The sequence below is a fragment of the Rhinolophus sinicus genome, linkage group LG05, assembly GCF_036562045.2.
Source record: "Rhinolophus sinicus isolate RSC01 linkage group LG05, ASM3656204v1, whole genome shotgun sequence".
Taxonomy (NCBI): Eukaryota; Metazoa; Chordata; class Mammalia; order Chiroptera; family Rhinolophidae; genus Rhinolophus; species Rhinolophus sinicus.
Window position 1 is genome coordinate 5,309,510 of NC_133755.1, and position 24,113 is coordinate 5,333,622.

The following is a 24,113-nucleotide window of genomic DNA, read 5'->3' on the forward strand; positions in this document are numbered from 1 at the left end:
ATCTGCTGGCTCCTTACAATGAGTTCACTCTCTGCTCGCTGCTGTTCCGTATGAAACATCAAAGGGACAAAAGGCTGTTGACAAAACAATTTTTTTCAAAGTGTTTTACTTGTGCTTATTTCTTAAAAAAAACTCTTTCTGAACCTGTTTTATTATTACAGTAAAGACTGACACACTGAGCACGGCTAGAATATGCTTTTTAAAGCTTGCCTGAGATATTCTGATTCATGATGGTTCACCAACTAATGTGATGCCGACAGATCTCAGAATGTAAAAATCACTAGTAACATTTTATAAAATGCACGTTTAAAAGCCAAAGGGAAAACCAAAAGGAGATAGCACTTCCCACCCACTAATGGCTACAATTAAAAAGACAATAACAAGTGTTGGAGAGGATGCTGAGAAATTGCAACCCTCATACACTGCTGGTGTGAATGTCAAATGGTGCAGCCACTTTGGAGAAAAGCCTGGTGGGTCCTCAGAAGATTAAACAGAGTTACCATATGCCCCAGGGATTCTATTCCAGGGTACACACAAAGGGAATGGAAACATGTGTCCACACAAAAACCTGCACACAAATATTTACAGCAATATTATTCATGACAGCAAAAAAGTGAAAGAATCCAAAAATCCATCAATTGATGAATAAAACAAAACGTGGCATATATCCACACAATGGAATATTATCAGCAACAAAAATAAATGAAGCATTGATTCATACAACAACACTGATGAACCTTGAAACATTATTCTGAAGTGAAAACCAGACACAAAAGGCCGCGTACCACTTGATTGATTCCATTTACATATGATTCCATTTCTGCAAAATGTCAGAAGAGGCGAATCCACAGACAGAAAGTAGGTGAGTGGCTGTCTGTGGCTGGGGATGAGAAGACCTGGAGTGACGCCTAAAGGCTAAGGGGTTTCTTTCTGAGGTGATCAAAATGATCTAAAATTAATTGTGGTGCTGGTTGCAGAGATGTGAATATATTTAAAACCACTGAACTGTACACTTTAAATGGATGAATGCTATGGTGTATTAATCATATCTCAATAAAGCTATTACAGAAATCCAACCAACCAACCAAAAGATAAAGTTATAAAAATATGAGAATGGGATAGATATAACAGACAAATAGGACCAAAAAACCCTCAGGTAGCAAGCTGAATATTAAATAAAACAACTGAAGTCCAAAAGGACCACGAGGATCAAAAAGGAACATTACACACTGGTAAAGGAATAGCAGACGAAGAAGATGTGAGAATATGTCCAATTATGTACCTAACAGTATAGTTTTGAAATTTTTAAAGGAACTGACAGGACTGCAAAGATATGGGTAGTTTAAAGCTTGGATCGAGATGGATTAAAGTCCTAATGTGAAAGGTAAAATTGTGAAGCTAATAGAACCTGTGAAAAATATCTTTGCAACTGTCCACAATTCAAAAAAAATAAACAATACATATAACAACGTGACAGATTTGATTACATTACAGTTTAAGATTTCTGCTCCAAGGACAACAGACAGGAGGAAGGTATACACAATGTTTTTAAACCAAACGGATTATTATACAAAAACGTCTCTAAATTAACAGCAAAAGGACATGAAACCAAATCTTTAAAAATGGACCAAATATATATGAACTGGCTATTCACAAAAGGAGAAATCTGAATAGCTAATATAAAGAGATCTTCAAGAAAAATGTAAGTAAGGATGAGAAATCATTTTACAACATCAGATTGGGAAAGAATAAGACAGCGTTGGCGAGGACGTCGGGACTGATGGTGACGTCCTGATGGTGACACTGACACATCAGTACCACTGTGCCCTCATGACGGGGCGATCCCACTCCTCCAGGCACCCGGGAAACTCTCACAGCCCCGGAGGACGTGTGGGGATGTTGCTGTATCAAGGAGATGAAGGCAAGCCAAGCAGCTAGCGCTTGGTGAACAGAGTAAAACAACCTCATGACTAAACACTCGGCAGGTGCCCCAAACAATGAACTACATGCCGACAGGCACCGCATAGCACAACAGGGATGATTTGGAAAAACATGGTACTGAGTTTTAAAAAGATCTAAGGTAGAATACCACTGTGGCGCATTAAACACACAGACACAAAGCAACATATTATGTTCCAAGGACATACACATATCCAGACAAATGTTAAACAGATTAGAATGAATCCTATAAGAGGAAGGAGAATGAAGTGGTGGAAAGAAGTGAATGAAAGGGAAGTAAACCATGAAAAGAAATAACGGGTCTTGCACAGACCAGTGATGTGTGCGCCACAAACTAAGGAGCATAATCAACTCAACTCAGCACGTGAGGTTAAAAAAGGGTTGCTTTGATCCAAATGAAACAATCTTGTCTCCCAAACACGCACACCCACTTGAGGAAAGGATTGCAAGAGAACAGGACATACCTGTGCAGTAAGATACGCCTTTGCAAGTTGCATTTATAGCCTCTTGGCACTTCTTCTGGGCAGTCTCGAACTGACAGTTTTTACAGCAGGGACTGTTCCTATCACTGCAGAAGAGCAGACAGGGACGTTTAAGTCAAAGGGCAGTCCCACGGCACACACTCTGAAGATCGCAGGAGATCTGGCTGGGTCACCCTCCCAGCAGACTTCCCAGGAGCTGATGCCACCCCCACACTCTGTCGCCCTTCCTGAGGTGCGACCAGGCAGCAGCGAAGCTGAGTGAGCACAGCGTGGTCTAAAGTGACTCGTCTTTAAAAATCACCTTGGTGTCCTGGCTTTTCATTAACATAGTAATTTTAAAAAAAGACACAGGCCTAAAAAAACAGGCGAAAGGCAATGGTCAAGCAACTAGGCAGCCGAGCCCTCACCCCCATCAGGACTCAGTTCTCCTGCGCACTGCAGGCGGCCCAATCTGCCAGCACAAGACAAACCTTCCCGCCCACTGGGAATGCAGGCACGGGTCTTTCAGTGGACATAAAAATGGAAGTGTAGGTTTTTCTAACTTGTCTTCTGCATATTTATGCCATTCAATAGTACTCTTCATCACTAAACTACTGCAGATACACAATTCCTTTATATCCCAAGACCGCCATTTTGTTTCCAATATTCTGCAGTTATAAAAGAACGATGCCGTGAACATTCTTGTTAGTCATCTTTCCTGTCCATCTGCTTCCTTAGGGGAGTCTGCACTGTGGGATTGAACTCTGTATCAAAGAGCATGCGAGACTAAGGATATCACTACATAATGTCAAACTGCTTTCCAGAAAGCATTTCTCCTGCTGTAAAGGGCAAAGGGCTAGACACACGCACACACATAAGCGCTGTGCACATATCCACCCTCAAATAGACTCCAAAGGCCCTGCGTGCGCTTTCAACCTTTCGCGCCCTGGGCGCCCTGCCGTCCGGCTGCCAGCTGCCCGCAGCACGTCTCACCTGCACTGGACGCCCTCCTTCAGCGTGCAGTTATTGTGGCAGCACGTGTCGTTGTTCAGGTACATGATGCCGGGGTCGCACTCCTCTCCTTCGTCCACCCTGGAGTTCCCACACACTTTGTTGCTGCGTTCTTGGAAACATTCCTGGGCCTTACTTTCAATGGTCTTATAGATGGACTGTTTACTGCAGTTTGAAAACATCTTAAGAGAAAAAAGGCCACGAAGGACCCAAACTAACATAAAAATTCATTCCCATGTAAGTGTTTACACCACTTCTCTAGAAACAAACTCTTCATGTAAAAGTCACAACCAAAGCCACCTGAAGGCATGTCAAGTTCCACTGCTGTCACTCTAAATGCGCTTACATGGAACTGAGTTATCCCCCTCAGTAGAATGCTAAAAAGCTGCTGTGAACCTGCTTAAGAGCCTAAAATTCTACACAGGAAGGCAAGCTACACACACGCTGAGGCCAAACATCCCGCCAGTTCGTGGAGAGGACAGGCAGCCCAGTAGGAGCAGACAGTCGTGAGCTCCACCAGGCTCTAAGTCGCCCCATCCTCAGGCCGGGCATCGCCGCGGTGACAGTGAGGATGAGGCACAGACCGTCGTCTTCCTCGACATGACGATTCGGGCACACAGAGCAGGGTCTGTTTCCAGCTCACCACCTCCTCTTTCCCTGGCTATTTGTATGAGTGAGTCATGGTTAAAGTTTTTAAATAGTTGGGCTTAGTGAGAGGCATAATATTACATTTACTTATAGTCTATTAAAAGATTCAATTCCAAACTGTTACCTAAAAGTTTTCATGGGTCCCCAAGATTTTCAGTTTTTCTGAGTTTTCTAAGGTGACCAGACATCTCAGAGGATGTCTCTACCCCACCTTCCCCACTTGCAGTACAGAACCACAGAAATGGCGCCCTTCTAAATTTAGGAAGTCTAACCAGGAGCTCTGAAACAGAAGCCACTTTCCAAACCACCTGAAATTATCAAGAAAAGGGGTAAGAGACTCGGGAGAAATGTAGTGTAGTTATTTCTTGAGGTCAGGTCTCCACAGTTCCCTGCAAATTGCTAAAATGGCTTCACTTTCACCAACAAGAGTCACAAAGGCCCTGAAGAGCAGAGCACACAGGACCTTCCAAAGGTGACTGAGACCGCTGAGGAGGTACCAAAAGGAATACTTTCAGAAAGATATCCAAGACCTATCATGCTAAAATGAAACACTAACTGGACTTTTTAAAAAGGATCTTCCAATTAATATTTATAGTAAAGATATTTAAGGGGCCTGGCTCAAAAGAGAAGTCAGGACAAATACATCACCGCCTTTCCGATTAGAGACAGACTCTCCTAGCCGCCCTCCTAGCCCTCTTTAACTCAGCAACAAAATGTTTTCCTCACATTGCCTGGTGCCACTTAACTTCCACGTAAAATGGAAGGACTAGACATCTATGAACACTTTTAGTTCACGTTCTAAGACTCGGCCACTCTGAAAGTCAGAAACTATTCACAAAAATCCCAGGTCGACTAGTATACCCTATCAGAAGCCTCAATAGTAAATCTTTCACTTATTTACTTGACACATAATTATGAGCCACATACCCTTAACCAGACGCTGGAGACAGAGCTGTGAACAAGAAAGGCAAAAATAAGCCTTCCCAGAAGAGGCTTACAGTCTGCCAAATTATGTATTTTGTTGCAAAAGTTTATGAAAACATGCAAACTGTGAACTACAGTAGCATTTAAAAGAATGACAACTTGTATATGAAATGACAGAAGCTTTTAACTTAAAGCCTGAGCCCACCACACCCTGCAATCTAGAACTCCAACACAAGCTATCACTAATTTTCCATCTAGTCCAAATCTACACATGATTAATTATGATACCAAACAGTCTAAAAGATTGCCTTGATTTAGATCAGGGGTGTCCAAACTGCGGCATGCGGGCCGATCCATTTTTTATTGGCCCGCAGCAAATTCCAAAAATATATTTAGTTTACTTAAATAAACCAGGTGAGGCAATACGTACTTCACCTCGAGTGAGTGGCCCGGCTGTTTGTGTACTTTACCGAATATGACCCTTGGTGAAAAACGCTGAACAAAGTTTGGACACCCCTGATTTAGATGGATCATGTTTCACTCCAAAACACACAAGTTTCAAGGTACTTTGTCATTTACAGTTCCATCCCTAAAATGGAGCTTTTCTGAGCTCCCATTATAATAGCGTCTTTCTTTCTAAACCACAGAAAGAAGCTCCAAGACACATACCTTATTGTTCTCATGGTCTCCACTCACAGCGATGGGATACATAACGAATTTTCCTCCCTGGTCCTCATTTGGGGCACATTCCGCTAAGCCATCCGGATCGTGTTCTGCTCCAAAATTGTGCCCCAATTCATGAGTCGTAACCAGGTCAGCTTCCTAAGGATTGTGCAAAGAAAACATTATTTCCCAATACCCAACCCTCACCTGCTCCGCCAGCTGGGCCCTGCTATCTTAAATCGGGTCCTGATTAATCTGATCCTAATTAACCAGATCCAGAAAGAATCCTTAATTCTGCTCAGGCAACAATGCACTCAGCTAAAATAGCCGCCTTCCCACCTTCCCTTGAGGGTATGGGCAGTCATGTGACCTGGTTCTGTCCACGGAAATATAAACAGAAGCCCCGAAGCCAATGGGTAGGGCTTCCAGAGAAGCTTTTTAAAAGGGACAGATTGCGCTCTCTGCCCTCTTCTCTGCAACAAAGGGGAACCATCTTGTGACCCTGAGGTGACAAGCATGACCAGGGCCTCATGCCTGGAATGGCTGATGAGAGTGGGAAGGTCCTACGCCCCAGCGCGTGACTGGGCGGCTGCAGCCCCCGCACGACGCTGTCCATGGACTTCCTGCTGACTGAGGCAAATACACCCCGTTATTTAAGTCACAGCTTACTGGATTTTTTGTTAGGTGGATTTTCTGGAATATGCCTAACACCTTCCTAATGGATAAGTCTGGGCAAAAACAAGATCCTAAAATCTTCCAGAGGACAAAAACACGTCACATAGAAAGGAAAAAAAAATTGGGGTGACTTCAGAATCTTTAATAGAAAAAACACTAAAGGGCGATGGAGCCATGCCTTCCAATGCGGAGAGAACTGAGAACACACCCAGCTAAATCCTCAATCAAGGTTAAGAGGAAGGTAAAGATATTTTCAGATATGCCAAGTCTCGAGAATTTGCCTTTTATGTACCCTTCCTTGGGAAATTCCTGGAGGAAATGCCACACCAACAAGATGGTATGAATCAAGAAGAGGAAGAACCCAGGGTCCAGGAAATGAGTTTGGGGATGTCTTCAGACAATAATGGCTACACTGCGGGGCCGGGAACAAGTACCCACAGAGCAGCTGCAGGATGCAGAGCTCCCGGGGGATGTCCTCAGGAAAAACAATGATCCTGCAGGGTCTCAAAACAAAAGATACCTACATAAATACACAACAACTATAATAAACTCAAAATCTACCTTTTTAAAAAATAAAAGAACATACCTTTGTAAGGATGGTTTTACCATAATTTTTTGTGCTGGTCAAACCACTATTCAAATAGATATTTTTCTTTCCAATTTGACTATAATATGCTAAAGGAGAAAGGAAACAGAGATACATTGTTTGTTTAGTACAGAATTATAACCCAATCAGCTTGCTAGTCCCACATATGTCACGTTTGTCACACAACAAATGGAAAGCTTACCCTTTGGACAAACACCTCCATGACTGTTTGCTCTGGGAGAACCAACATAAGCTAATCCAAGAGTTCCCATGTCAAAATCCTGGTATGTGAAAAGATGTGCTAGGCAGACTTTAGATGCTTCTTCAGCTATATCAAAGCTAAATTGCTTTAAAAAAGAAAGCATTCTTCGTTAGATTAACAATTACACCAGCCTGAAAGACGCTTCCTAAGTCCCACAAGATTGAAGCAGGTCTGCACCGTATCGTGCAGTGTGATGCTCCTTACCCACTGTCCTCGCCCACTACACAGGTGAGACTCAGACTGTCATCTGATTTAGGGGGCTGGGGGCACACAAGGGAAAAGCGTGGACGCTTTTCATAGCATTTCTAAGAAACGGAGAGGGTTGGTGTGAAGTGTACAGCCCAGCCTCGGGGACATTCCAGTTCTGTCAGGCTCAGCGCTCTGGTATCTCTCCAGGGGGCCTCAGCACCTCATACCAAGACAGATCCTTCTCAAGTACTTGAAGGATTCTGTCGTCTTGTCGGGTATTTTTAGTTTGCTTTGGTTTTACAATGTATAGGAGTTACAAATATACCTCATAGGAAAGCATAACTATCTAGTTTATGTTACTAAAATTAAGATTAAAATCCATTCAAGTCAGCACTGTGGCTTTGGGAAAAATTTTTTTTCTTAAAAGGGCTTCACATATTACTTTAAAAACCTCTTCCATAACAACCATAGTCTCCAATTTTAAAAGATCCTGATGCTTGAAACATGCCGTAGGGAAGCCCTGCATGAGGCGCAGTGTTCCCAGCAGATGCCGCCCTGGCCACACTGGGATTTTGAGGTTCCATGGTAACAGGGTGAGGCTTCTGGGAATCTCCTAGGAGCCTTGGGGAAGAGACCTGGAGGAGCATCTGTAGAATGGAGTGCATCCCTTTTGTTCCTCCCCCGACGTGAGCTATCCCAAGTTCCCCAGGAAAGCACAGGGGCAATGGTCCAGGAGATCTGGCCACGCGCTTCTGGCTCTGTCGTTAACAGTTGTATAACTAACCACAGACAAATCATTTAACCTTGCTCTTACGGGCTGAATCATGTTCCCCCAAAATCCATGTTGAAGTCTTAACACCCAGTACCTCAGAATGTCACTGTTTTTGGAGATGGGGCTTTAAAGAGGTGATTACGGTACAATGAGGTCACGTGGGTGGGCCTAATCCAACAAGACGGAAGCCCTGATGAGGTCGGGGTATAGACAGACAGAGGAAGAGCACGTGAGGGCACAGGGAGAAGACGGCCATCTACACGCCTAAAAGACAGACCAGACCTCAGAAAAACCCAACCCTGACGACACCTTCATCTCAGACTTTTAGCCTCTAGAACTGTGAGAAAATACATTGCTATTGTTTAAGCCCCTAGGCTGTGGTACTGTTACTGGCAGTCCTGAGTCTCTTTAGACTAGTAATGGTGCTATCTCAACCTACCTCTCAGGGTAGCTAGTGGATCAAGTTAGGTGAGGTATGGCAGAGTTCTTACTACACAGAGTTCTCCAGGGAGCTCAACCTGGATAATGAGTTGATAACATCCCATAACTCCATTCAAGCTTTGAAATCTTGACTGCACCTTGTGAGACTCACCAGAGAATCCAGATGAGCCCCACTCTGCCTGGATTAACCCATGGAGACTATTGGATACATAAAAGTGTTGTTTTAAGCTGCTAAATTTTTGGTAACTTGTTAAGAGCACTAAGATAAAACTAACACATTACCAACCTACTGAAAGATAAGCACTATTACTTCATAGAAGGTCATTTTACAAGGAAACGAGAGGACACACAAACTCAGACACCGAAATCATGTCACCAACAGGATAAATCATATCCTATTGGGGCAAGGATCCATGTGCCACAGAGTGTTTAGGTTCACAACCTTTAGATTTATTACCAGAATAAGAACACAAAAACTTAAAATTCTTACAGAGAACTTTCAGATCTCCAAGTTGTATTTCTACTGCCTAATACGTTTTCACACCGTTGATCATTGTTGACCTAAGAGATCCATTGAAGTTTCAAAACGGTGTGCAAAAGATTTATACACTGGGTATCCACCTATTTTCTAAAGTCCCATTACTTCATCACAGGTATCTTTGATAAGGAGCACCGCTTTCTAGCATTTTCCCTTTTCACAGCTTTTCTGCCCATCTTGCTGCGTCCTGCTGCAGGGTATAAGGTCACTGCTGGGTCAGCTGGGTGGGCTGCTCCTGGTTTTCAATTACCTTTTCTAATATAACCCTGCAGTAATGCAGGCATGACCCACACATTAGAAATCACCAAGTAGTGTTAACAGCATCACATCCGTGATCCCAAAACCCACCTCGAGTAACATCTTCACATCCCAAGCATCCTTGTCTTCGTTCGGGTAACTTTTTGCCATATTGTAGTGCTTCTCACCAGGTTTCACCTCGTGTGGAGACTTGAGAATGCGAATCTATACTTAAAGAGATAATATACTTAGAACACTTCAGAAAAAAGTCACAAACTCTTCAAACTGCATTGTTTTAGATATTCAAAAAAAGACTATGATCCTAGAAAAAATGTTTTAGAACCAAAATTCCACAAAACTCTTCAGCTCTAAATAGTCAGTGTTTAAAAACAAAGTGAGAAGCATGTGACATGGAAAACATATGTCAATGATTTATAAATTTATAAATATACTCCCAAATTTTCATTTCCTCTATATTCAATTGGAAAAAATGAGAACTTGGGTTCCATGAGCCTAAAATATTTACTTCAACTATTGTCAATGACACAGAGATACAGAAGACAAGATGCACCTCACTGTGTACCACAGGAATAAAGGATTACAATAAGAACAGGGGCTTTTCCTTGTTCATATAGGACAAATACTTATCAATCCTGCTTTAAAAAAAAGGAACAAAGGCTTCTCTCCAAAGGTGAAACATATTGATTGGTGAGTTTGAGAAAAGGAGCAAAGCCACGCTCAGCCCAGCTGTTTCTGGCATCTCTTCTGGCTCTGCCTGCCTGCAGAGGGTGTATTATGGTCCTCTCTGCTCACTGTGCTGGGCTTTGCAGCTTTGGTGATGGGTGGTCAAGGTCAGTTCTGGGATAAAATAGGGGGAAGCCCACTGTGAGCTCACAGCTAAACCACATCTTCCAATCCATCTGCTACCATTAAAGCTGATATTTTTATCTCCGGTATCACACCTATTTTTTCAAGTGGTTCTAAGTTCTAAAGCAAAAAGGAGATTTATTTATTGGTCCCCTAAATGTCAAATATGTTGCAGCTATTTTAAACAAGTGAGGCAGTTTTATATGTATCATAATAGAATAGTCACCACCATATTCATGACATGAAGAAGCAAGGTCCAAAAGACTACAACACACCGCCAATGTGTCAAATATACATACACACACACATACACACATGCTATACATGCATAAATCATCTCTGGAAAGATACACATGAAATTAATGACATGGATGTCTCTGGGGAAAAAACTGGTTTGACAATGGGCAGAGGTTGAGGAGACTTACTTTTCACTGGCTTTTGTACCATGTGTATCTATTACCTAGTCAAATAATAACTTAAAAAAAGAAAATGCAAAAGAGTAAAAAGTGGAAAAGGGAAAAATAATTCTTAGTTTTATGCAAGTACTATAAAAGTTTAACATTTATAAGTATGATGCATGATTTCACGTTTTTTTATCTTGAAATTCTATCTACAGAATCTATAAGAATACAGTTAATTTAGTACAAAGAGCCTAGAAAAAAAATCAAAACAATAACTTCCACATCAAAATGTCTGTCTAAAGCAATACTCAATTTCAGAACAGTCATTTTTATTAGTCTTATCAACTTGGAACAATTTTTACTATGAGATATAATTAAGATGACATTAATATATCATGGCTGGACATACTCTATTAGGTTGGTGCAAAAGTAATTGCAGTTTAAAAAGTTAAAAATAATTGCAAAAACCACAATTACTTTTACACCAACCTAATATTAACGGATTGTAAGAAATCAGGAGATTTGGGGGAAGAGATCTAATCGTTCTGTATGTATAAATGCCTTGCAAAGCATACAGTATTTTTGAGTAACTTTTCTAAGGATTCAACAGTACGTGCTAGGATTCTAACTAAAGACATAAAGCATAATCAAAGAAAAAGAAAAGAATGCAGGCAATAAAAAGGCCATGAATTCAGAGAAAGGAGAGATCACAGCAGCATAAAAAGGCTTTCTACCTAAAGTCTAAGGACAGAAAACTTCATAATCTATAAATAATAGCAAAAACAGTTTAATTTATCAGATAAAAATCACTGGCATTTGAGAATATTTATGATTAAAGTTGAAGATAAGTTTTGGGTTTGAATATAAGTGACAAATATTTACATCACATTACTTAGCTGAGTAATATAAGCCACATCCATTGGTAAATACCTGTTCTATCTGTATTCCATAACCTTTAAAACCTGCATTGTCCCATGAAGTGTTGCGGTAGATGTCATCAACTCTGTCAATTAGCTCTATCTGTGTGTATAAAAGAGAAAGTGACAGAAAGACATTATATGTATCTTCACTACTCTTTGCAATGTAACAAATTCTGCAGAGATAAAAAAAATCAGTTTAGAAAAAATGCCATGGTAAAAGTTTCTACCAATTACAAAAACTAGCTTTAAGATGTTATTCTTTATCACTGATAGTGCTAACAAATTATTCCTAGCCCCAAAGAGTTGTTACTAGCATCAAGCAGTGGTAAGTTTATCACAAACCCAAGTAATTAATTAGGTATGGAACCAAAATACACAGTAACAGCCTTTTTAAAAAACTGCCATTCTAGTCAACTACAAAAATGAAAGTTAACAGTCAATTTACTTAAAATATTCTCTCCTAAAAAGTATTCTGTCTTCACTCTCTCTTGGCAAGTCCCCCCAGCACCTTCCCCGGAGAGAGGCAAGGAGCCGTGCCAGACACTGCCAAGCCTGTGCCGGGCCCCTCACCGGGCGGAGTGGCCAGGTGAAAAGAGAGCCAGAGAAATGGTTTCGATTCCTCCTTTCCTCTGTGCTCTGATTTGGGAAGGGGGTAAGGTGGGTAGAGAGGGACAGTACAACAGCAAAGGACGGCTCACACTACATAACAAAATGCTCGTTACCTATCATCTCAAAGAGAATATTTTATTGTTCAAAACTGGGAGGATGAGGTATGTTGGGGCAACTGGGAAGCACGTTACAGGTCTAGGAAACTCTTCTTTGTTGATAGTAACTGTAGGACAAAGAAATGCAATTTTTAAGACTAAACCTCTCATTATATTCATATTCTTGGTGCAATGAACAAAGAAATAAATTAAGAGGAGATCCTTAATACAAAGACCATATTCAGAAACTTTTTCAAGAAAGAATCTCTTACTTAGGAACAAGAATTATAATGACTTCACACACTACTCCTACTAACCTCATAATACATTCTTTCACTCAACATGGAAGAGAAAGAAGGGTGAGGGAGGGGACCAATAACACACAGAGAACGGGAAAAGCAAGGCGATGAGAAAGACGTCTTTACTGCACGAGGCTCTCGGTTCATGAATAGCTGCATTCTCTTTTATTTCCTAAACAGTATTTTGGTCAGTGCCAAGTTATCATGACAAATGAGGTCATACCAACAAAAAAATGTCAGTGAAAAATGACTCCCTTGACTTTTAAAATTGTAATAGTAAAAGCTTAAAAATCCAGTGTCAGTACTTCTGTAATCTTTCCTTCACATCTCTGTCCGAAAGTTAGTTATGACCATGAAAGTCCCATCTATTTCATGCAGTTATAGTCCAATAATTAGCTATTTTATATGACATAAACCAAGCTAACCATCTTCTCTGAAATATACATATAAGCCAAAATAATACACACAGGTTCATACAAATAATTTTTCCCCCACTCTAGAGCATACATCAACATGTGTCACCAATAAGGTCACTGCCATTATACCGTTTCCCCGAAAATAAGACCTAGCCGGACAATCAGCTCTAATGCATCTTTTGGAGCAAAAATTAATATAAGACCCGGTCTTATATTATATTATACCCGGTATTATACTATATTAAGATTACATTTTATTATATTATATTATTTTATTTTATTATATAAGACCCGGTCTTGTATTATAGTAAAATAAGACCGGGTCTTATATTAATTTTTGCTCCAAAAGATGCATTAGAGCTGATGGTCTGGCTAGGTCTTATTTTTGGGGAAACATAGTAGCAGTAATGTTTTCAAAGAATTCACTTGTATAAAGAAGAGAGTTCAAGTTATGAACTCTCCCTAAACCTAATAGGCATAAAAATTATAATGTGCAGAAAATAGTAGTTCAAAGGTACAATAGGTTTTCAAAAATTTGAAACTAGAGTCTCTATACAGTAACGTAAGAACCTCAGAGGATAACCCCCAAATACTTCACAAAATAATATAGTATCTGAAACAGATCTAGCTTCATTACATTTCAAATTACAGCAGTCTTCTCTTAAATGGAATTTGTCTACCTACATGATTTTTTTGTCCAATTAGCTCATCCAATATCAAATACTTACTAAGTAATTGGTAGTGGTGCTCTCTTCCCCTCTGCCCATGTATTTGTAAAAGCGATGATCTGCTACCACCAATAATTTACACGTGTTCTTCATGGGATTAGGGTCGGCTCTTCTTTTCACCCGATGAATAAGCTCTAGTATGAATTTGTACGCACTATTAAATCAAAATTCATCAAAACAAGGAGTTTTTTATAGAAACACTTTAAATCTAGCAAATTTTTGAAATAAACATTATTTGAGCTCAGTATCTTGAAAAAAAAAAGCAATTTGGAGGAAGACAGAAAAGTGAAAAGCAGTATGAGGTTTTAAAATTGTACAATTCAAAATCAAGGAAAAGTCCTTCCTTAATTTTTAAAATGAGAAAACTTTACAAAGTACTTAAGAGTAAAATAATCAACCATTCATTGCTGGCCTATGAGACTGTTATTTTATTCTAGATGAAGTCCATGAATGAACCAACGTAAGGGTAAAAATATCAAGATAGTCAAACATTAAAAATGATTTGGTTGGGCTCCGCCCCCTGCACCTACATTTGAACACGGCACCTTGAGCTGAGCTGCCTCCCGGATGGCTCAGTTGGTTGGAGCGCGGGCTCTCAACCACAATGTTGCCAGTTCGATTCGAGTCCCACAAGGGATGGTGGGCAGTGCCCCCTGCAACTAGCAATGGCAACTGGACCCGGAGCTGAGCTGCGCCCTCCATAACTAAGACTGAAAGGACAACAACTTGAAGCTGAACGGCACCCTCCACAACTAAGATTGAAAGGACAAGAACTTGACTTGGAAAAAAGTCCTGGAAGTGCACACTGTTCCCCAATAGAGTCCTGTTCCCCTTCCCCAATAAAATCTTTAAAAAAAAGCAAACAAACAAACAAAAAAATGATTTGGTGTTAATAGGTCATTTTTCTTATCAAATAGTTTAAGAATTTCTTTATATACTAAAATGCTAGTAATATTTTCTAAGGTTTTCAAAAATGAACACAGCAGAATACTTCTCCAAGATGGCTGTTTTTAAATGATTCTAAATTGATCTGTCCCAAGACTGATAACCTTCTTCTTTCTAAACAGTATAGAACTCTCTTTGCTATAAACTATTTCTTATAAACTTATCTAAAGATTGTTTTTCAGGTGGCCGGATGGCTCAGTTGGTTAGAGCGTAGTGCTCATAACACCAAGGTTGCCCATTCGATCCCCACATGGGCCAGTGTGCTGCACCCTCCGAAACCAGACTGAAAAACAACGACTGGACTTGGAGCTGATGGGTCCTGGAAAAACACACTGTTCCCCAATAAAAATTTTTTTGAAAAGTATTATTTTGTCATTTTTAAATACCAGCAAATAAAAAATGTTTTCCCTCAGATTATTGAATTTCCCTTTCCCCAATCTTATTTTAAGTCCAATCTTTAGTGTTACCATTATTTTCTAGTGTTTTCATTTCTTATATTATAGACAAAAGAATTAAGAATTTCTGAACAGAACTCTATTTTTAAGCCAAATACTATAGTTACTTGATAATCACGTTGTTTTTTAATCAATTAACAACCGCCTCTACTGAAGACAGCTGTAATGCTTGTTTCTCATTAGAAATACATTATAAGTCTTACCATCAGGGTGCTCACTGTCTACCAGTCCATGTGGAAGCAAATCTTCATTATTGGCCTTTATATAACCACAAACTTTTGGAGATTGCAAACGTGAAACATTCTTAATATCTTCAGATTTATAAACTAACATTCTTTTGTCTTTAGTATCATTAATTAGTCTCCAAAGTGGCTAAAATAGAAAACATACATTATTTAGATGGAAAATATAAGAATTCCTAAACATTATTTTTAGATAACATTCATTTCCAGTTATCAAAAATAAACTGGTCATTTTATCAAAAATAAATCATTTCAGTTTTTATAGGCGAGTTTCTATGCTGATAAATACGTGGATTATTACTCTTTGATTTTATCTGCATATGAAGAAAAACATTATTTTGCACAAGTTAGGAAATCTTTTAGAAGATCCAGAAGAGAAAATGCATATCCTTTCCCATTCACTGATTCAAAAATATTTATGTTAACACCTATTGTATGCTGGCCCTGTTCTTAGCTGATGAACATACATCAATGAAAGTTAGACAAGGTTTCTGTTCTTGTGCATTTTCATTCTAGTTTCCTTAACATCTTTTTATGCACAGAAAAGAACAAACACATTTTCTTGAGAGAAGACTAATAACTTTTAACAACATGCCTAAAACTTATTAGTTTCATGGAAAATGGTTTTAAAAAAATCTTCAGGGGCCAGCCCAGTGGCTCAGGCGGTTAGAGCTCCGTGCTCCTAACTCCGAAGGCTGCCGGTTCGATTCCCACATGGGCCAGTGGGCTCTCAACCACAAGGTTGCCAGTTCAACTCCTCAAGTCCCTCAAGGGATGGTGGGCTCAACCCCCTGCAACTAAGATTGAACACGGCACCTTGAGCTGAGCTGCCTCCTGGATGGCTCAGCTGGTTGGAGCACGGGCTCTCAACCTCAAGGTTGCCAGTTCAATTCCTCGAGTCCCACAAGGGATGGTGGGCTCCACCCCCTGCAACTAAGACTGAACATGGCACCTTGAGCTGAGCTGCCTCCCGGATGGCTCAGTTGGTTGGAGTACGGGCTCTCAACCACAAGGTTGCCGGTTCGACTCCCACAAGGGATGGTGGGCTGTGCCCCCTGCAACTAAAAACAGCAACTGGACCTGGAGCTAAGCTGCGCCCTCCACAACTAAGACTGAAAGGACAAAAACTTGACTTGGAAAAAAGTCATGGAAGTACACACTGTTCCCCAATAAAGTCCTGCTCCCCTTCCCCAATAAAATCTTTTAAAAAAAAATCTTCACTTACAATATTGCAAGACCACAGTAAATCTGAACTAACATATGCAAAAGTTACCCAAGTAAAAAGGAAGTTTCTGTTATTTCAAAAACAAGTTCTTCTCTCAGAACCAGTTTGTGGGAAATGTACAAAAAATATATGAAATGTATTTGTATCTCTATGTCCATCATGGAAACGAAAACCAAAACCACTACTAATGGGTATGAAGAGACACTATAATCAAAACCACAGATAACAACACGTACTGGCAAGGATGTGGAGAAATTAGAACCTTCACGTACTCCTGGTGAGAATGTAATACGGAACATAAAATGCAGTAAATCTAAAATGATGAGGTGTAAAATGCAGTCACTATGGGAAATAGTCTGGCAGTTCCTGAAGAGGTTAAAAATAGTTACCATATGACCCAGCAATTCCACACTTAGCATATACCCAAGAGAAATGAAAATATATGCTCACACAAAAACTTGTTCACAAATGTTCATGTCAGCATTATTCATAATGGAAACAACCCAAATGTCCAAGTGATGAATAAGCAAAATGTGTTATATCCATACAACGGAACATTATTTGGCAATAAAATTAAGTCCTGACACATGCTACAACATGAACGAAGCTTAAAAACATTCTAAGTAAAAGAAGCCAGTCATAAAAGACCACGTATTGTATGATTCAATGTATGTGAAATGACCAGCCAAATCTAAAAAGACAAAAAGGCAAATCTTAAAAGAGCAGATTAGTGGTTGCCGAGGGCTAGGGGAGTTGGCCTGCTAAAGAGTAAGTGGTTTCTTTGGGTGTGATGAAAATGTTCTAAAAATTGATCATGGTGTCGACTGCACAACTATGAACATACTGAAAATCACTGAATCATATAATTTTAATGCGTGAATTATACAGTACATGAATTGTATCTTAATAAAGCTGTTAAATGTGTGTGTGTGTGTCTGTGTGTGTGTGTGTGTGTGTCTTCTTTCATAAACCATGTATGAGGCAGATTTAAGAAACAATGGCTACAGAACCTCAGGGCTAACAGAGACCTCAAAAAGTTAACTCAGCTGCAGAAACTTTCACCTGGCCTGCAAGCAGCAAAGGAGAAAATTTTTCTTTTAGATCAAACATTTCTAAATTCATAATAATAGCTTCCTAATATAGCCCACCTAGCAAAGAAAAAGACAGCAGGCTTTGGGATCAGACACCTGAGTTTAAACCTCAACTGTACCCTATCATGTGCCTTGGACAAGTAACTTGTCTGAGCATCACTTTTCTCATTGGGTAAAGTATTATAGTAATAATACCTATCTTGAAGATAACGGATCCAGTTATCTATTTGTAAAATAATGAATCCAGTTATATATTGAGATTTCAAACTAAAGGCGGTTACTATTATTACTACTTATAAAAGCAATCCAATTATCATTACTAATAAGTTGCCAGGAAAAAAAAAAAATCATCTGATGAATAACTAAATAAGAAGCAAGAACTTCAGCTGGACCCTAAACAGGAAAACCAAAAAAAATATCTATGAAGGAGATTTTGCCGATGAATGGAGAATGTTTGATGATGCACTGATTATCAGCACTCAAGAGTACTTGAAACTTTCACTTTACCCAACCTTAATTCCAGTTTTCCCACAGGTGTTTTATTTTGGTGATATCAACCTCAAAATAATCACTTTGATCCACAAATTTGTGGCAAATGTTGTGTTTTCCAGACTAGTATCTAACACATGGCTGTGTCTCGCACAAATGTGGCCAGTACATTACCGTCTCAGTTTCTACTGCTAGCTCTTTTATTAAAGAATGGCCAGGGCCTGAGTTTCCTAGAGTTTCCTCTTTTAACCTCTCAGAGTATAAATTACCACCCTTGATGAATCTTGCATTTCCAGAGAATCTAGGAGAGAAAAGAAGTAAGACTTTGCCTTCACCTTGAGAATGTTTACACTTATAGTAGGATTATTAAAGAAATAAGGAAAAAATGAGTCAGGAGGGAAAGAAAGTTTTCTCTTCCTATTATCCACCCGACATGTGACTTTTTCTCAACTATGGTACTTAGAAACCCAGGGTGCACCTTCTGACAGCTTCTTAGCTATTTGTAAAAAATGTCTTCTTAAAAAAAAAAAAATCATCTACTTTCCTGGTTAAAAAAAACAACTTTAAATACAACTATGTGTAATTACAGACTTCTGTCTTCTTAAAACAATTGAGAAATAGCTTTTTAAAAATCAGAGATATATAAGTAAAATAAGTCAGAAAAGAACAAGAACCATGTGATTTTACTCATATGTGTAATATAAAACAAAACCAACAAATGAACAAATAAAACAAACTCATACAGACAACAGAATGGTGGTTACTAGTGGGGAAGGGGGATCAGGGGAGAACAAAAAGATAACGCGGGTCAAATACATGGTGACAGGCAAGTAGACTTCAGGTGGTGAGCACACAATTACCGTGTTTCCCCGAAAATAAGACCTAGCCAGACCATCAGCTCTAAGGCATCTTTCGGAGCAAAAATTAATATAAGACTTGGTCTTATTTTAATCTAAGACCGGGTACATTATAATTAATATAATATAATATAATACTGGATTTTATATTAATTTTTGCTCCAAAAGACACATTAGAGCGGATGGTCTGGCTAGGTCTTATTGAAACACGGTAGTATACAGATGTCATTCATATTATAATGCTGTACACCTGAAATTTGTTATTAACCAATGTTACTCCAATAATTTAAAACAGAAATTTGAAAAAATAATCAGATAAATGTTCCTAAGGAAAAAAATCACATGTAGATTTACCTCTATATTATATTCTGCCCCATCTGTATTGATCCTTATTGTAATGTCATCATCTCCTATGTGGGCTATAACCCTAGAGTCAGGTTCACCTGAAGAGAAAGAAATTTTTTCATTATTAAAAAATATTTATATCAAAAAATAAACTCTGCATTATTGTCATTAAAAATCAATCAAGCCCTTGAGGGCGGCCGGTTAGCTCAGTTGGTTAGAGCGTGGTGCTCTTAACAACAAGGTTGCCGGTTCGATCCCCACATGGGCCACTGTGAGCTGTGCCCTCCACAACTAGATTGAAACAACTACTTGACTTGGAGCTGATGGGTCCTGGAAAAACATACTTACACAAATAAAAGTTTAAAACAAAAATCAATCAAGCCCTTCATCAGAGTTAATGCCTAGAGACCACAGAAATCTACCGCCATGAAACACAGGCCACAGAAAGCAGCTAGATAGTCTCCCTCCTAGGGTTTCCAGGCGGGAATTCCTGCCCGTTCTCAGGAATTTTTTTCACTTTCCCGTTCCCGAATCCCGAGATATAAACTATTTTCTGTTCTCCATGCTGAATCATTTCCACAGTGATGGCCGATACTACCAACCACCTGGGTTCAAGGAGCTGATTTTCCCAATTTCCCGACCAACTTTTCTCAGGATTTAAGAATGGAAAACTGAAAAAAATTCCCGAGAACGGGCAGGAATTCCCGCCAAGAAACCCTAGCGATAAATAGGAAAAATATCTAAGAGATACATTGCGAGTAGTATGTTTATTTCCCATTGTGGGTATTGCTGGGTTCAAGGAGCCGATTTTCCCGATCTCCCAACCAACTTTTCTTGGGATTCAGGAACGGAAAAGCAAATAGAATTCCTGAGAACTGGCGGGAATTCCCGCCTGGAAACCCTACTCACTCCTAAGAAATAGCATCAACTCCAGTCATGAAACCTATCTCTTCCCCTCAAGCCTCTTATGAGAATGATCTAGAGTGTGTTATAGACTAAAACAAACAAACATGCAGATTTCCTTCTGGAATAACTTTACCTACTTTTGGGTAAGAAAGAACTAAGAGAAGGCAGAAAGCAAGATTTGGAATATACAGGTCCTAAGCTATGCTATTTGAGGGTTTTAATGCCATTTTTTTCTTACTATAGAAAAAGTTCTGGAAGTAAACCACAATTGCTTGATATATTTTCTTAAATATGTAACAGGATCATAAAGTCAGTTATTTTATCTCCTAGCTTCCCTGTTTAAAATCTCATAAGGGAAGCCTACAATTCTTTTCTGGAGACAAGAGGTTAAATGCTCATCACTTGAGAGGAAATTCATTGTAATCATCAAAATAGCCAGCTACTATGACATGCTGGATAATACCCATATGCTTCTGTTTGAGTGTTTCTGCTTCCAAACTTAGCTCAAGTAAAACAAATAACAGCAGTTCTTCAACACCCCTTCTTCCTCTCCCCTCAAAAGAACACACCATCAAGTTAGATTCCGATACCTAACACCCCAGACACAAAGGCAAACAAGCAAGCTCCATACTCACCAACCACGTGTCCTCTGAAGAAGTCCTGCCACTTGACGCTGTACTCGCTTTCATTTTTACCATCTACCACCACAACTTTGAAATTCTGGGAAAAGCGTTCAGTACTTGACGTCAAGTATAATTTAAAATGCCTAAAGAAAGAAAGCATCCATATTTTACTCTAAACACATAAAATAGAAGCCTAATTTTCACTTAAGTAAACTCTCTTTAAAAAGGTGACAAAAGTTGACATTAATAAAATACTATGCAAGTTTCCACTACAGTTTTACTAGTTACTTAGAGCAATATATCTCCTGTAAAGACAGAGACTGATTTCTTTAGCTGTAAGAATATGGCAGACCAAACAAACTAGAACTGGGGGAAAAAAGATTCAAAGAGCTTGAGCATTCATCTTTTCTGGAAACTGAAGAATAAGGAAACACACACACATCTGGATAGCATAAGTCGGTGTCCTGCTTGTCTTAAAAACTTATTAAAGACTGGTATTGGTAGATACCATTTATTGAACACCTACTCAGCGCTAGATGTCCTGTATATGTTATTTCCACTTCACACAGTAAAAACTGGGGCTTCAAGATTAATCAACATACTCAAGGTTACACAGCTAGTAAATGGCGAAACTGAAAATTGAACTTGGTTTATTTCAGAAGGCTGCCTCTAACAATCAAGCTCGTCTTACTGCTGTGCAAAGTTCATAAATGTCCTTTCTTTATTTAAAAGTGTTCATGTTTTTTTCCTTCTACAGGGAACTTATCTTGAAAAATAGTAATCCACAATACCAAGAGGAAAATAACTATATGGCAAATACAACACAGACATTAAAATACACATTGTTGGCTTAATATTCTTTTGTTTCCTACAAGTTTCAGTCCTGACATAAAAACTGGGCATGGTGAGCAAGAACTTTTCAATTATTATTTACCGAGTCCTTTCAATGTGCCTATAAACACCAAAGATAAAGAAAGGTATGTTTTTCATCTCAGCCACAGGAACAAATTTTGTCAGCTGCGGTGTTGAAAATATGAAAATATTACTTCCCCATGGGTTTGCATAGGTCTAAAATGCCAGGAAGAATCTAGACTGAGACTGTCTCCATGATAACAAATATTTTTAACTTTTTGAGCATAACAAGGTAATTTTAGCTTGCTTGTGGTTTTTTTAGGGTCATAAGGAAAGAAACAATAGAACATTATTTCAGAAAACCTTGGAACATTTTCGCCTGCTATCCCAAAACATATCTTCCCACACATTCAGTTATGACTTTTCCCCCAACAGTTATGCTGAGAACTTTGAAAAGAAATCATCCCTATTATAAATGCCTTATTTAGTTTTAGAGCTCTCTAGGAGTCTCAATATTATTTTTACTTAATGTTCTTTCCAAAAAAAAAATCACTGAAATTGTATTCTTAATTTTCTACACTAATAATCTGCTCTGTTGTAAACTCAGGACCAAGTAATGGTAAAGTTCCTGTTTTCTGAGTTTACAATCTTCATCTCTGAACTATAAAACCTTCACCATGATATGTCAGTCAGAATTTACATTTTATTCTATCCTTCCAAAATTACGTCAAGTCATGTACTTATAGACTTAACATTTTCATTTACCTTTCTGACTTTTGGTTTAAAGATTTACAGTATTACAAACTGATACTAACCCACCTAAAATAACATTATCTTCATTATCTATTTTCTTTGTATATACCACAAAATGATTATCGCAATATGTCTAACACCTGTCATCATACAGTTACAATTTTTTTTTTCTTGTGATGAGAACTTTTAGGGTCTATTCTCTTAGCAACTTTCAAATACGCACTACAATATTACTAACTATAGTCATCATGATATACATTACATTCCCAGGACTTACTTTATAACTAGAAGGTTTGTGCCTCATTTCTATTTTTAATGGTCCGTTTAGCTGGGTATATATCACTTTCATTTCTTTATCAGTTCTAGCCCTCTTCAAATAATTTGAGATATTTCACTTATATGAGGAACAAATATCTAATTTTTTAAAAAAATTATGGGCCGGCCCGGTGGCTCAGGCGGTTGGAGCTCCACGCTCTTAACACCGAAGGCTGCCAGTTCGATTCCCACATGGGCCAGTGGGCTCTCAACCCCAAGGCTGCCGGTTCAACTCCTCGACTCCCGCAAGGGATGGTGGGCAATGCCCCCTGCAACTAAGATTAAACAAGGCACCTTGAGCTGAGCTGCCTCTGAGCTACCAGATGGCTCACTGGGTTGGAGCGCATCCTCTCAACCACAAGATGGCTGGTTCAACTCCCACAAGGTTGGTGGGCTGCGCCCCCTGCAACTAACAACGGCAACTGGACCTGGAGCTGAGCTGCGCCCTCCACAACCAAGATTGAAAGGACAACAATTTGACGTGGAAAAACTCCTGGAAGTTACCCAGTAAAGTCCTGTTCCCTTTCCCCAAATAAAATCTTAAAAAATAAAAAATTATAACATTATCAAAAATGTACCAAAACAATATTTGTTAACTTCATTACTTTAAAATAACTGTATTTCTTGTTTTATTAAAAAAAAAAAAAAAAAGAGCGAGAAAATGTAACCTCTAGGCAAATTTCAGTTTCTTTTTTTTCCATAAAATTACTTTTTACCTCATTATACAATCCCTTGGTATTTCCATGCTTTTTCAACAATAGTCACATCCAAGTTTAATTTTATGATCTTCGTTTAAATTACTTTGCCCTCTACTACTATGTAAAGACAGAAAATCTATTGATTTACTATCAGCATCAAGTAATGAATGGTTTCACCAAGTCCCCCTTACCCCAACATTCTCTATGAATAATTCAAATTACCTTTGCAATGCTGAAAAAGTTAGTAGTGTCTCCAAATGTGTTGAAGCCTGGAGATCCCTTTTTCTTACTGAGTGCTGTTGGATGTTGGATAAAGAGAGGATATCGTAGTCTGAGAGCAAAAAATCAAGTTTTTCTGAAATAAAGGTAAGAAGGTTATTAACACCTAAACCTACTAATCAATTGTAATATTACTAAAATGAGAGTCAGACAACAAACTCCTCCTAATGCAACGCATTCTGAAGTGCCCAGCATACAACCTATGAAATAGTCTTACCAAAACACACACAAAAAATACGTTGAACCCGAATCTCATCAAATTCTAACTTCTAGTTTTTGAGACATAAATGTCAAATGTTGCCAAATTAAATAACCTCAGGAAGCAATCAGCCACACC

The 24,113-nt window shown here is 39.0% G+C and overlaps 1 protein-coding gene across 5 annotated transcripts in view; it reads right to left on the reverse strand.

Annotated features, from left to right (window-relative positions):
- ADAM17 (ADAM metallopeptidase domain 17) overlaps window positions 1-24,113 on the reverse strand; it is a 43,238-nt gene that overhangs the window by 9,686 nt on the left and 9,439 nt on the right. For 2 of the 5 annotated variants that reach the window (XM_019755936.2, XM_074331670.1), the window contains exons 2-13: window positions 23,720-23,852; window positions 20,892-21,022; window positions 19,360-19,448; window positions 15,305-15,473; window positions 13,702-13,835; window positions 11,565-11,654; window positions 9,478-9,591; window positions 7,130-7,274; window positions 6,928-7,016; window positions 5,673-5,825; window positions 3,414-3,613; window positions 2,424-2,527 (exon numbers count right to left, since the gene is read on the reverse strand). In XM_019755936.2, coding sequence (XP_019611495.1) covers window positions 2,424-2,527; window positions 3,414-3,613; window positions 5,673-5,825; window positions 6,928-7,016; window positions 7,130-7,274; window positions 9,478-9,591; window positions 11,565-11,654; window positions 13,702-13,835; window positions 15,305-15,473; window positions 19,360-19,448; window positions 20,892-21,022; window positions 23,720-23,852 — 1,551 coding nt within the window. Of the gene's footprint in view, window positions 1-2,423; window positions 2,528-3,413; window positions 3,614-5,672; window positions 5,826-6,927; window positions 7,017-7,129; window positions 7,275-9,477; window positions 9,597-10,658; window positions 10,709-11,564; window positions 11,655-13,701; window positions 13,856-15,304; window positions 15,474-19,359; window positions 19,449-20,891; window positions 21,023-23,719; window positions 23,853-24,113 lie in introns of those variants that run through there. The other 3 variants (XM_074331671.1, XM_074331672.1, XM_074331673.1) reach the window with 3 other exon arrangements.